The sequence below is a fragment of the Clytia hemisphaerica genome, unplaced genomic scaffold (genome assembly GCF_902728285.1).
Source record: "Clytia hemisphaerica strain Z4C2 unplaced genomic scaffold, Clytia hemisphaerica genome assembly, whole genome shotgun sequence".
Lineage (NCBI taxonomy): Eukaryota > Metazoa > Cnidaria > Hydrozoa > Leptothecata > Clytiidae > Clytia > Clytia hemisphaerica.
Window position 1 is genome coordinate 1,426,251 of NW_027103968.1, and position 15,208 is coordinate 1,441,458.

General features: G+C 34.1%; 1 protein-coding gene across 9 annotated transcripts in view; it reads right to left on the minus strand.

Annotated features, from left to right (window-relative positions):
• Nucleotides 1-9,447: 9,447 nt before the first annotated feature.
• The window catches only part of LOC136810472 (guanine exchange factor for Rac 30-like), an 83,534-nt gene continuing 77,773 nt past the window's right edge, over nt 9,448-15,208 (minus strand). For 3 of the 9 annotated variants that reach the window (XM_067067037.1, XM_067067038.1, XM_067067036.1), the window contains 8 exons: nt 15,079-15,138; nt 14,518-14,635; nt 13,476-13,753; nt 12,946-13,242; nt 12,451-12,546; nt 11,960-12,168; nt 11,343-11,600; nt 9,958-11,087 (listed from right to left, as the gene is read on the minus strand). In XM_067067037.1, coding sequence (XP_066923138.1) covers nt 10,139-11,087; nt 11,343-11,600; nt 11,960-12,168; nt 12,451-12,546; nt 12,946-13,242; nt 13,476-13,753; nt 14,518-14,635; nt 15,079-15,138 — 2,265 coding nt within the window. In that variant the 3' untranslated portion in view covers nt 9,958-10,138. Of the gene's footprint in view, nt 11,088-11,342; nt 11,601-11,959; nt 12,169-12,450; nt 12,547-12,945; nt 13,243-13,475; nt 13,754-14,517; nt 14,636-15,078; nt 15,139-15,208 lie in introns of all 9 variants that reach the window. The other 6 variants (XR_010847110.1, XR_010847111.1, XM_067067033.1 and 3 more) reach the window with 5 other exon arrangements.

Consider the following 15,208-nt stretch of genomic DNA (forward strand, 5'->3'; position numbering starts at 1 on the left):
GAGAAAAAATTAAGTTCACTTCATTCAGAAAAAACTGTTTTTAGAAAAAAGTTTTTTTTGGGAAACACTGATTCCGTGCATGCTTACAACCAAAAGTCCACCGTCTGAAAAAAAATTTGAAAAAAGAACTTTTTGGCCTGATTCCTCCCGGGCCACACACTTACTACTTACAACTTTCGTTTTCATACTTCCTGGATTTTTTTTTGGATTTGACTTTTGTTCAGACCAGATTATTTTTTTGCACATCACATAGATATCAATCCACAAACAATTCAAGTTGACAGAACCGATATTATGCTCAATATTTAATACCTTTTATTTATTGGGGAAAAAATGTCGAAGTTTTATTTCGTCATGGAAAAAAATCGTCACCTAGAGGTATTTTCTTCACTTTCTCCCGACCAAAATTTCAAATTCGTCACTTTTTCCCCGACCAAATTTACAATTTAGTTAGGTCACTTTCACATGACTAAACTGTCCAAATGAATGGTTTCTTCATTTAGCTCGAAATAGATCTTGTAATTCGACGTTTTATAAACACTAATTTCGGTTAATAAAGGTGTAAAAAAATTTAGATTTGAAGTTTGGTTGGGGGGGGGGGAATTGAGTAAAAGTTTTTGGTCGGGAATAAAAAAAAAACGGGTAAAAAAGTTTTGGTCAGGTGATGAAATGTTGGGAATAAATTTTGTTGGGGAAAAATTTCGTCACCCCTTCAAAATTTTCGTCACTTTCCGCTGACATTTTTTCCCATAATAACAACGTAGGTAAAAAATTTTCTGATTTTTTGCATAAAAGTAGAGTATCATAAATAGGTAGGTAACTGTTGCGTTAGATTTTCGGTAACAAAAATTGCGAAAAAGCGCTAAAATTAAAACCCGCGAGAAGTAGTTTCCAATTAATAAGGTATGTTTTAAGGTTTTAATTTTTTTTTTTCCTAAAGTAAAATTAATTTTTTTTCTCTAAATTGATAATTTTTGTAAGTTTTATTTTTTTTTACTAAAAAAAATTAATATTTTTAAATTTATTTTTTTTTTTTTCCAATTTAAATTGTTTTAAAAATCAAATATTTTTTCTTTTCAAATTTATTTTTCTAAAATCAAATAAATATTCTTTTATTCTAAAATTAATAATTTTTTTCTGAAATTAAATATTTTTTTGTCGATGGCACTTCTCGGCTTCCATAAAAAAGATAGTGTCCCGTAAAAAAGATAGTATTGTTTCAATTAAGATAATGTTTTTTTGGAAAGATAGTATCGTTTTAAAAAAGAAAGTGTCGTTTTAATAAAGATAGTGTCGCGAAATAAAAGATAGTGTCGCAAAATGAAAGATAGTGTCGCGAAATAAAAGATAGTGTCGCGAAATAAAAGATAGTGTCGCGAAATGAAAGATAGTGCCGCGAAGTGAAAGATAGTGTCGTGAAATGAAAGGTAGTGTCGCGAAATGAGAGATAGTATTTATTTCCGCTTTGGCGCGCCATAAATTAACCTGTGGAGACGGACTTCAATAGACTAGTAAACTAGTCGGTTATCAATTGTAAAAAGGGTTACGCACGATACGAAAATCTCGTGTTCGCAAGCGAAAGGTTTTTTACACTACATACCGTAGGATTGCTAAACTTCCTTATTATATTCCCAGCGAAACTTTCCGATTGCTAGTGTACAACGGAAAAGGACCAAAACGCCAAAAAGTAGACAGGGCAGGTATGTTTTCCCGGGAATGAGAAAGTTAGCCATTTTATGATACAATTTAAAAAAGTTGTACCCAGCCGTTTGAGTGATGCGTGATCGGGAAATAATTCAAGGCATGATTTGGGCTATTTTCGCGATATTTGCTGGTGAACAAACCTTTTTGGTAAGTTCATGATCGTCACGGGAGCAAGGAAATGTTCTATCAATGCATTTTAAACATGTACTCGTGGGTGCCAAATAAACGGGGGGTTCGAAAATGGGGGGGGTTGGAAAAAGTTTTCAAATTAAATAAACGGGGGGGGGACCTAATTACCGGGGGGTTGGAAAATGGACCTTTAAAAACCCTAAAAAGGGTCAAAATAGACCAAATTTAGGCTTTTCGAGTAAAACAAGGAATTTTCCTCCTTTGTTGTAGCTGGGAATTTTTTCAAAAATTAATAAACGGGGGGGGTCCTAATAAGGTCCGGGGGGGGGTCCTAATAAGGTCCGGGGGGGGGGTAGGAAAAAAATCGAAAAATTAACAAGCGGGGGGGCCTGTTTATTTGGCACCTAAGAGTACAAACTCTGGTGAACCAAAAAAAGTTGATATTCTATTTTCAAAACGAACTGCTTTTTTGAAGTTTTTTTAACTCAAATATCTTAAAATTTCAACCTAAAATACTTTTTCTCTAGTTTCGTTTTCTTAAATCAGGGGGTAATGTATATCTACAAAAATTGATCTTGTTCATCAAAAATTGAGAATATTTTACAACAAGAAAACCAAAGGAAAATTTATATTTTCAAAATAGATGAAATATTTTGCATATTCTTTCATATATAAAATATTGGAAAAAAGGTTTAATATATAAAATATTGGAGAAAAGGTAAAACATAAAATATTGAAAAAAAGGTAAAAAATTATAGCATCTAAAAGTTATATTTTTTTGAAATGCATGTCGAAAAGTAAAAAACTTTCAAAACAGGGAAACAATTTCATAAGAACAACGAGGCTCAAAATCGCCAAAAAAATAAGAACAATTTAAGAACAATGCTGAGCCTGAAACTACTCAATTTCAATCAATTTAGGGGTCAACGTAATAAAAATTGGGTATAATTCCTAACATACCTATTAATAAGAACATGATAGAAGCTCAAAGTGCAAAAAAAAATAAAAAATACTGGGAAATATTTTCATAATCTGAAAGAACATCGAAAGGAAAAAATTCCCCTAGCAGAAGGCATTTTGTAATTTTCAAAAGCATGCTGCAAAAGCAAAAAAATGTCACATTGGCAATCATAATTTCCAAAAAGAAAAAAAGTCTTCATGCCAGGATATTGCTTGAAAAAATTTTCAATTGAAGCAAAAATAAAAAAATGTAGCATTTCTGGAAACCAACCGGGTGAAAAATAATAATTTTCTGATCTGGCCGCAGACTATGGATTCATCTATATAGTTCATTATAAAAAAAATCAAGTTGGACTATTTAAGCTATAAAAGTAGTTTGGTTAGATATTCCCACTTGTAGATCAAGAATTGTTTGTTAGTTAGTAGTTGATACATTAGTATATTCAGGGCTTACTTCATACTGTTTGTACATAAAAGTTATTGTTAAAGTTCTATTTCAATGATCTTATATATATATTACTTAAGTCATCAAAAAAATCAAATTACAAATAAAAAATTTTTTTCTGGCCGGCCGCATCAAAGCTTTTTTCCTTCACCCGCATTCCGGAAACACTACATTTTTTTTTATTTTTGCCTGACAGCAAAACTTTTCTACATTTTTTAAATGCATGTGGAAGAAAATGTCAAGTCAACGACAAACATTTTCCACATTTTAAACGCACGGGGAAGAAAATGACCAAGATCACAGCAAAAATTTCCACGTTTTAAAAGCATGTGAAAGAAAATGTCCAAATTCACAGCAAAAATTTCCACGTTTAAATGCACGTCGAAGAAAATATCCAAATTCAAAACCAAAAGTTTTCCACATTCAAAATGCACGTGGAAGAAAATGTCCAAATTCACAGCAAAAGTTTCCACGTTTTAAAAAACGCACGTGCAATAAAATGTCCAAACTCACAACCAAAAGTTTTCCACGTTTTAAACGCACATGGAAGAAAATGTCCAAATTCATAACCAAAAGTTTTCCACGTTTAAAAGGCACGTAGAAGAAAATGTCCAAGTTCACAGCAAAAATTTTCACGTTTTAAAAGCACGTGAAAGATGAAAATGTCCAAATTAGCAGCAAAAATTTCCACGATTTAAACACACGTGGAGGAAAATATCCAAATTCACAACCAAAGATTTTCCACATTTAAAATGCACGTGGAAAAAATGTCCAAATTCACAGCAAAAGTTTCCACGTTTTAAAAAATGCACGTGCAAGAAAATGTCCAAACTCATAACCAAAAGTTTTCCACGTTTTAAACGCACGTGGAAGAAAATGTCCAAATTCATAAACAAAAGTTTTCCACGTTTAAAACGCACGTAGAAGAAAATGTCCAAATTCACAGCAAAAATTTCCACATTTTATAACGCACGTGCAAGAAAATGTCCAAATTCAAACCAAAAGTTTTCCACGTTGCATTTTTTAAAACATCAATCATCAATCAGTAAATTTTGCTCTGGGTTTAAATTTTCACATTAAAGCTAACCAGTTCATATCCAACCACAACCATTTCCTTGGGTGACGCATCTACCATCTGACCATCATAAAAAAGTGAGTTCAAACTTTTTTGATGTCGCAAGTTTTAATTTTTCAAATGTAGCATGGTCAGATTTATCCACAAATATTCAGTCAACTGCCTTGTTAGAATTTGTGTAAATGTACGGGCAAATGAAATTAGTTTGTTGTGAAAGTTGATAAAATGTCCTGTTTTTCAAGAGATTGCATCAATCTCTTATGCCAAACCAAACGAAACATCAAATCCAGGAAGGAAGAATAAGAAAACTTCATCATCAACCTTTTCTTGTAACAATCACACAAAAATCAAGATCCAATTCAACTCATTAAAGCATAAAAACCAAAGAAAAATAGCGAAAGAGAGCAACCGGTTGTTTATTTTTGCCGCCATCTTTGTTTTGACTGTTAGAAAGCAGTATGGTCCTATCAACAATACGCTTCCGTACCGTGCGACGTTTCCCGATCGAGAAGGATACTGATATTTTCCCACGACGTTTCTCGAAGAAATGACGTCTTCATCGTCGTATAAAAACACCCTACTGTTTTTCACGCCGGAGCTCGATTTAAAAAAGAGATTTGGAAAAAATCCATTACGTAATGCTTACAACAGACAGTCGGGTGTAACTGAAAATTCTCCATGTTCGGAGTTAAGACAGTTGCACACGACGACGAAAGTCTGAATGGAAACGAGGCTAAAAAAGCTGAAAAATCGATTTTATCACCCCGCATATCAGCTTTTTTTCCCGCGCTTTTGCCAAAAGAATCGCACTCGCTCGCTGCGCTCGCTCGTGCGTAATCTATATTATAATACGCTTAAATCGGAACTCTCCCATTCTCGCACGAGGCTTTTTCGCTAGCGATTTTTAAATACACGGCAATTTTTTTCGCGCCTTTTTGATTGTATATTCAATTCTATTCGCCAAGTGCACTTCCATTCAAGAGAGCACATTTCTCCTTGATGGAGAAACACAACTGACTGTGCAATAGCACTATCAGCATAATTTATAGTTTAAAAAAAAAAAGTTTATGTCGGTTATGAAATAATTTTGATTCACATGGGAATACGTCGAAGATAAAATTTGAGTTTTCAAAAAGACATCGGTCGTGTTCACACTACAGACCTTCCTTAATAAAAATGTAATTAGGACAATCTTTTGTTGACTACAATACAGAACGTGCATTTAACAAAGAGTCGAGCGCGTAGTATTGTAATTTTTAATCGATCTTCCTTAATTAAGAGTCGTAAGCTCTATTGTCTTAAGGGTAGGGTAGAGGCTTCCCTTAAAACAAAAGATTTTATTAAGGAAGTATAAACAAAGAATGCGTGCAGTGAACAAAAAGTTTTACGATTTCAAAAACGAATGAACTGAGGAAAAAAATAGAAATAGGGCAAACGGTGTTGTTGATGTGTAAGATGAAGGCAGTAAAACAATTAGAACAAATATGTTTGCGGATTTCAAGTGATGTATGGATACCAATATTAACCAATCACAGGTGAAATCGAAACTCTCAATAAAAAATCAACCAATGAGAAGCCTTAAGCAAAATCAATTACCGTGTTATAATAGATCTCGTGAACCTACAAAGAACTGTAATAAACCAGTGTATTCATCCATCATAAATCTCTTTGTTTAACTTTGATAGATTTAATTAGGTAAACTTTCCAGTGTGAACGCGCCCATCATATTTATGATTACCCTTGAGATTAATAAAGCTCCGATGACATTTCCCTTCTATTTGATACTCTGATAAAAACATTTCAATTTAATGGACTTGACAATATGAGAAAAGTTGATGACTTATTCCCAATTCAATTATGAAATTTTTTAATCAATGTTTGCTATTTTTTGTTCTATTGAGATAGCAAAATGAAAACGCTTTTACTTACGCATTGAGTTTAATTGTTAAATAATCGTTGACTCTGTTAAGAGGTATTGAAAAAAGGCACTCTTTATATTCCACCGTAAAGCACTGTGGTCTTTGGAGTGATCGGTGTTGCCAAGTACCTCTAATACTGAATTTGAATTTCTATTTGTTTTTTATCTTCATCCTTGCGTGAGGAAAATAATAGTCTTTCCTCTCCCAAAAACCAAAAAAAAAGCACGTTTAAAGTATGACCGATTTCTCGCGAGAAATTTTTAACTCAATTTTCACCAATATTTGCATGAGCATTATTTTTAGCGAGTCAAGAACATTATTGTTTGAAGGTTTTCAACAAAAGAAATTATGACAAATTTATACAATTTAATAAGGAGAAGAAAATCAAAATTCAACTAAAAATACTTTCACCATATTTTTTAATGTGCATTAATTTTAGTGTCCCCTTAAAAATTTTAAACATCAATTTTTACGAAAAAGGCCTAAATTTAAGAACAGTTCTTCTCGCAAAATAAGTACATTTGTATACAAATCCCTACAAGTTTCTGAAAAATAAAAAAGCGAGCGAAGCGAGCGTATTAAAAGGAGTAAGAAGTCGTCTCGGACGACGCCGGGACGGCTAGTTACTTATAATAAAACTGTCAATCAAATAATGTAAACACTAATTAAATATTCAGCGCGCGTGAGAGAAAAGGAAATAGCCGACTAGAAGCTTCTTCCAACGCCTTTTTTCTTTACCTAAAATCGTAAGGAGAGACATACAGATTTCTGTATGTCTGACCATGCTACTATGAAATATCATTTAGTCAAAAAAGTTGGATGGAATCTCAAAAACCTAAAAAAGGTTGTTAAATTAAACAACGTTTTTTGAGGGAAGAAGCTTCTAGCCGTTGAATGAAATTCAGAAAAGACACGCAACCTCGCCTCTTCGATTCTTTTTATTTGGAGCTTGAATTTTTTGTATATGGGTCTGTTTTCAACGACTAGTTTACTAGTCTAGGACTTCAATAGTTTTATCGCACATGCGTCAATCAGTTTCCTTAAAAAAATCATTTCACTAGTTTCTCAAACCCTGCTGGTGTATACAATAGATGACTCCAGGCTCTTAGTCCTTCCGCTCGCGGAAAAGCCCCCCCCAAGCTTTTTGCGTAAAGTCTTGATAGGGACTACAAGTCAATCATGGACAAAAGGTTTGTAGACTTCTACAATATTTGCAAAATACTTCAATATCGATCAAAAACAAGTTCCCGAGAGGTTCTGGGTGCTTTCCAAACCCATCCAAACCCTTTCAAAGTCACCCACTGCAGTCTAACCACAAGGGCTTGATTAACTGGCTTACACCAGTATCAAAACACTGATTTTTTGCTTGTGGTTCCCTCAAAAGCAATTCAATTCAAAAGCAATACAACGAATTCAAAAGTGTTTTTCTTAACTTCCTTCCCCTTTCAGATACATTGAAGAGTCATTTTGCTCAATTTCTCATCATTTTTCACTGAAATTTCATTTGTCTACAGCCTTTTGTCCATGATTGTATGTTATGTTTAGAGATAATCTATTTCATTGAATCTTTTCTGCATTCATTAATACTATTATTAAGTATTTCAAACTTAAAGGTGAACAAGAGGCTCATTCACCTTTGATCAAAGATTTTCGATTTAAAAATTAGGGCTCATAAAGATATTTTTACTTGGTAAGGTAATCCGCTGGGAAGTTTATTCAGCTCAGGAGGTTGTGATCAAAGATTAGAACAATAAACTATAATCTAAAATAGGTTATGGTCTGCTCTGCACAAAGGTGGGTATTTTTCTTATAATATGCATCACAAAATCGCAGCACCCTCCTAAGCGTCCCCTACCTTGCTAGTTTTGGTTTTACATGTTTTTTTTTGTAAGATGAGTTTTAAGCCTTAAAATGTTGGTCATCAAATTCTAACCCGGATTCATAGGCTTGGAGTCGTGCTCATAGACTTTGCGATCTTTGCCTCTCGCTGTAGTTGGTCATATTCAAGTTTCTTCTTGTCAAGATTTTGTTGATATTCATTGTCGACCGTAAGTTCTGCCAACCTGGCACGTTCATCGGCAGCTTTGGCTGACAGGGAAGATTTAATTGACTTGGATGATCTGGATTTACTTTTGGAAGATCTTGATTTCGATTTGGTGGATTCAGCTCTTCTTGAGTGCGTCCACTGTTTGAATAGCTCGCTAATGTCTGTTACATCTTCCTCCTTACCAAACCTTAAAATGTTCTTAACATGTTCTTAATTTCGCCATTTTTTGAGTATTTGTCCACTAAATAATTGGGTGTTTTCAGGTCTGCAAAGCCTTAACCCTATTTTTATCAGGGGGGGGGGTGTTTTCCACCAGGCTGGCACTCTTTTGCTAATAGCTCACTGAAAAAAAATTTTAACACTCTGAAAGTTTTTGAATTTTAATATAATCCTATTAGCAGCATGTATACCAAATTTTACAATTTTACACCGACCAGATCAGGTTTTATGACTTTTTTGTGCAGGCATATCATAAAATCCAGCTAAAACCCTGTAAAATCCCAAAATCTTAAATTTAGCATAACTTTTGATCTAGGCATCCAACTGACTTCAAATTTTGACAGCTTTTAGGTATCAATAATAAATTTTAAAAAATATTTTAAAAACTTTCAAAAACTGCTGACGTCATCAAAAATGACGTCATTGTTTTTTGAAAAAACTTACTCATTTTCTGCATGGATTTTAAACGTCAATTTTATTAGTATGTTAAAAACCGGCAAATATGTTAAAGATATTCTTTTTGGCTTTCAGAAATTCAAAACAGAATTGAAAAATCTCCATTCGTTCAACTTTAATTGCTATTTTAATGAATAGTACTTTTTCATTGGTCAGCGATAATTGCGAAACTTTGTGATGACGTCATCACCTTTATGATGACGTCATCAACCCAAATTTTTTTCTATGAACTCCTTTTATGATAGAGAACATTTCTGCCAAATTTCATGTCCACATCTTTTCTAGATCAAAAGTTATGCAAGGCTGGTGGAAAACACCCCCCTTGAGAATACAAAATCCGAAAAAGCCTGATAATAATAGGGTTAATATGCTCTTAACTTGTTCTTAACAATTTGGCCATCGAAGCCTTATGTTCTTATATAGTTTGTTCTTATAAAAAACTTGTACACAAACGTTCGAATAGACGAAATAACTGTAAAAAAGTTTAATTTTAGAAAAAAATCAATTTGGATTTTATATTTGACTGTTTTGCAATATTTATAACATATAATATATACTGTACACTTGGTTTTTAGTAATAAAAAATATTTTCTATTCTCAAAAAGGTGGAAAAAATCGTCGAAAAACTAATAACTTTCTAATTTTACTAGGGTAATAATTTTTCCTCGGAAATGAAGAACACGTAGCATTCCTATATACTAAAAACGACTTGAATAAAAACCCTTTTGTGAAGAAAAAACTTTACGACAGGGCCAGCTTTATCGTATATAATTCTTTAAACTATAAATTATCAAAAAAAAATATTCTGAAAAATGTATTTGTATTAACAAGATTTTGATATTGAAAGCCGTAATTGATAGTTCAACATGATGTAACGAAAACTAAAACTAAGCTTTTCTAAGTCATTTCTTTGTTTTCGAACCTTTCATTCATCCAAGAAAAGAGAAGGGAAGACCGTAAAATTCACTCTAAAATTTATACAAATATGGTTTGGTAAACCCATTACTTAGTCAGCCTTGTGTTTCTATGGTAAACCAAGTATTCTATGATATGTCATTTGATCAGATATTGCGTTATTAATTGCCTAGAACAGGGATTGATGCATAATCTGTTCGTACTATCAAAATTGCTTTCTCGCGTGTAATATAATAAACTATCAACTATTCATTCATAAAAAATACCATTCATTTCTTCCCAACAAACGATTTTAGTGTTTTGAAAATTTTACTTTTACGTTCAGTCTTTGATTTCACAAATTTGTTATTATTTTCAGTGATGACGTAATTCTCTCCACCGTCTTGCTCTTCTTTAACACTGCCTGATGTTTTACTTGAAATAGTCTCTGAGGAGGACACCGATTGGCTATCTTCGTGTGAGATGTTACACGAAGACAAAGATTTTACTATTGGATAACCACTCTCAACTGTAGTCCTTTGTGCGATAACTGTTGCACTCTTATGTAGTTCTTTGTTCCGCTTTTTAAGCGCCCGCTGTTTCTTTTTATCGTCCTGTTCACTGTATTTGTTTGTATTTAACGCATCCATGGAAACTGTTTTCTGCATTTTAGTACTGTTCTTTTGAAATATAGATTTAAACACGGGACCAGCGCTACCACGTAGACGGCCGTTTCGACGAAAGTTTTGCGGAGAGGGAGGGGTCTTTAGTGAAGAAGGCGATGCAGTATTAGAACGTTCCGATTCCGTCGAATTTTTACGGTCACAGTCGTCATCGGATACGACGCAAAGCGGAATATCCATTTCACCGACCGGAGACGTCGATATTTCCGTATCGTTTAATGTCGTGTTTTCAACTAAAGTATTTATCTGTTGTATATTCTCATTTCCGTCTAATACAGAATTTTCCATCGCAAGTCTCGGCGAATCGGAAGAAGAATCGACTTCCTCGATCATCGGCGACGGTAACGCGATTGCGTGTTTACGTTTTACCGAACTGTTCTTACGGTTATACGGCGTAGAATTTGACGGGATTCCGTCTATATGGTCCTGTGAACCTCTATTTTCATTTAATGACGTAATGTCTAAATTGTCTGAAGTATCCATTTGTGAGGAAGTTTCTTCGCCATCTTTATTTGACCAGAGATGTGAAAAGACTGCACCGATCGAACGTCGCCATCTACCAAAAGAAAAAATATGGAAATATTTTACATACACTATACTCTAAATATATTTCTCTCCGTACAGTATGGAGACTGTTTCTAATAGAAATTTTTCCGTCAAATGATAACGCCGCTTTTTTAGAAAGGTATCACCAAGATGGATTTTAGTGAGCTTCAGATTAGAAAATCTCGAGGTAAATATTGTGAATTGTTAGAATTTTTTTACAAGTGGAATCACACCGAAAGAAGAAATAATAAAGTAAATTACTTACGATTTTCTGGTGTCTGTATTTCGCCCTGTTAGTTGTAAATCATTTTTACGTCGAATGACTTGTTTTGTTGAGTCATCACTGGCGTTCGAAATGACCGACATTGAGCGTTTACCGGGATGGTTTTTAAGTGTTGATGATGATCGGGGCTTCCGTCCGGATTCATCTTCGGGTGATTCATCTTTCCGTTCACCAAAACTACAATAACCTTGGTCGTTATCGGATTTATTTTCGGAAACTGGTTTCATGTTTTTGTTGTTCCTGCATGGAAAAAATCGAAAGTGAAGAATGAATATTTGTGTTATTTGCTTAAAATGCTTAAAATGATAATTCTAGGTCCATGTTCTTTTTCTATTAAGGATCAATTTGATTCCCCCGTTTCACTTAAAAGCTTTACACTCGAATTGGCTACAACTCACACTTGACCGTGTGGTAAGAAAACTCGACCTTATTCTTATTTGGGAATTAAAGATGGATAGAAACGAATGGTCTTAATTTCCAGTTGGTAAAAAAACTTTAGATCACAAACCGCTTCATATATTCATAAAGATTGGCTTTGATAGGTCATTCCCACATTTGGTCTTCTAAAATTATTGTAAATTATTTGTTATGTAATATACCTTAAAATGGTGGAAGACGCTCTTTGTTTTCTTTTCTTAGAAGTGAACTGCCTTGACATCTTTTTACGCCTGGTTTCACTTGCCGAGTAGAATTCCATTGATTGGTGGATTGAACTGTTAAGTGAGGATATGAGAGATTCCATTTCTTTCATGGCTTGACTAATGAAGTAACAATCTGGATGATCTTCGTCTGTGTATTTTAATAATTCCTGTGAAAGTAATAAAGAAAAAATTTTAATATTCTCCAAGTATCAGATATCTAAATCCGACTAAAGGACGGTAGGATGATAGGAATTTGTATTTGCAGCAAAAAAGAAGTTCTTTGATCTTAGCTAGTTGATAAAAGAGTTTTTGATAGGCTTTGCTATATTCGGGACACAATTTTCCATTGCATTTTCAACAGAATCGCCCACAAAAGTCGTAAATCTAAACATCTAAAACAGACCTTAATTTAATCATTCTTCACAATACGTTAATAAATAGATACTTACTCGAAGTAATAAGATGTATCTTGGTAACCGTTGTACAGGAGAGAGTAAGAAAGATGGCAGATCTAATCTTTCCACCACCGGATTCTCATAACAATCCTGGAATGAAAACAGAATATGATGAAAACGGGATTTAGGTACATTTTTGCCCTGCACAAGCCGGTGTGACGGTGTTATTATTTTTTCAATTTTCGGGATTCCGGGATTCAGCAAAAATTTTGACGGGAAAACGGTATTTCGAACCCCTACAAACCCCCCCTCCCTGTTAATGCAATGATAATTTCGATCAAATTTTTCATGTCCTTTTATTTTCAAATATAGACATACAGACACCTCGACATTTCTGTAGTAGAGTGGTGCCTTGAGATCTAGGTTATTACTATATGTCACAAAATTTGAATTCTGACTCATATAAAAGTCTATCAAGGAGATTGATCAGATTGATGAAGAATCACCAAAGACAAATTCTTAATCGAGAGAACCATCAATAGTACTTACCTCTAGAAATTTGCGGAATTTGCCAGACGATCTTGTACATTTACTCAATGTGCTGATGGCTTTGGGGAACGAATTCACATACATTGTATACATCTCGAGAAGATTGACCGACGCTGACGTCATTTTAGCGAAAATATCACCGATAATTCCTCGCCAATCATCGTTGTTCATTCGTTCTTCGAGATCTTCCATGAAGAGAGCATGTGCTTGTTTGATGTCTTGCAAGTGTGATGGGAATAATGAGTTCAAGTCTTTCTCGGTGATGATGTTGGCATCTTTTAAGTGTGATCTGAAGACCTGATATATTGAAGAAGAGAATGAATATACATCAATATTTGCGTAAACTTTGCGTAAACTTCAGCGTAGTTAAGGTCGGCGAAAATGCTTTCCTTGGATGGAATGTTGAATTTAATTACGTAGGCCTTTACAATTTTCAGGTTAGATTTTTAAGGGAATTAGTAAAATGTATTAGATAGATGAAATTTTTATGTGTGCTAAAGAAAAGAGAAAGCAATGACCTAAATGCTTACCAAATCGAGAGTTCCCAAACAAGAAATATAATTCTTTTCCGTCTCCAAGATTTCCTCGATGATCAATAATCGTTTCGTTTCCCTCCTTTCTTTTTCAATTTGTGCTTTCTTCTCATCGCTTTCTTCGATAGCCTCGTTTTCAGAATCAACCAACTCGTCCAAGACCTCTTCATCGTCGACCGTGATTTCAGGTGCATTCGATAGCGGTACATTCAAACTAGCCAATAATTCATCTTTAGCTAGTGCTTGTAGTTTTTGTTTGCTTGATGCTGGTAAGACTGAAAATATGACAAAAATATAACTTTTGATTAATTTGCCCTTGCCTTCAGTACAAAAAAACTTGAAAGTGTATATTATCTTGTATGACAAAAGCGTGGTTTCTATCAGCGCGATAGAGCTAATAGCACCCCTATTGTAGAGAGTGATAGTTGGTGGAAACCACGCCTAAAATATTGTTAGTGGTTTTTTTCATTCAACAGCCTGAAATAACTGTACGCTTGATTCGTGAGAAAACCTAATCTAAGGCGGTTATGTCTAAATGAAGGTGTTTTCGTTGGTCAGGTAATAACAGTCAGTTAAAAAAAACATTGAATAGCACCACGGGACGACGGACGTTAATTACTCATTAGTTTTAAGGAACACTACATAAACTTTCCCTTTCCCTAACACAAACATAGAAATTAAATATCAACCCTCTTATAAGGTATCATGATAGATTATCCCGTTTGCTTGTTTTATTTTCATTGTAAGGACCGGATCCCTTAATTCCTAATTTGATGTCAAACTGATTAAAAATTAATTAGAGCCGAACAGAGCTATATTATATAACGTCAGCAATATCTTTGATTACATTCTTGAAATCTCTGGAATATTCAACAGTTTCAAAGTTGTACTGTATCTCCCACCCTTGTCCGCCCCCTTCTACGAAGACACGAAGAAAAGGGTCGCCTTTTGAGACCATTGTAATCGGTAGTTCTGTACAAATTGAACTAAAATTTCATCCTGAAAACAAAAAAAAACAAAAACATTGAAACGAACGAACCTCCAGCTGTGGATAAACGTCGTTTTACTCGACCATTTGATGTCGATTGTTTTCGATTCCATTTGTTGTTACCAGCACCTCCAAGACCTTGCAAGGATAATGAATCTAACAGGAAAGGCTGTACAAGAAACATATGAAAAATTCAATCAATAAAATTAGTAAATCTTTTTCTTGTTTACTGAAATCTTGAGTGGGTTTTCAACTTCTTTTTATTCCACAGTGAACTTCCGGAGAGTTGGTTTGAGCGAATTTCTACTTAGGGTATCTGAAATTCTACTCCATATGTACAGCTGAAACAAGAAGAGGGGGTCTTAACTCTTACATCTGAGTTATGTAACAAAGAATCAGATACCGATTTCCTGTTAGGTCAATCTAACACCATATTACAGAATGCCAAAAGAGTCGATTATGGATTAAGTGATAGAATTCTAAGGTTACATTGTGAGATTTTCGGAGATCTTAAGCCTTCTGTACATTTGGACCAGTAAAGAAATATCGTTGAGCCGAGTTAGTATACTCGGTATAACTCGAATTTGAGAGAAGAAAAAATAAATCACTCACCTCACTGCATCGTCTCTGTTTTCTTTGGAAAGTCGTTGATGTTTTACGTCCAACAGCAACCTTAAGTGAAGAAAAATCCTTATGAAACTCTTCATCGAAATCTGTCGGTAACTCAAGCGCTTGACTGAGA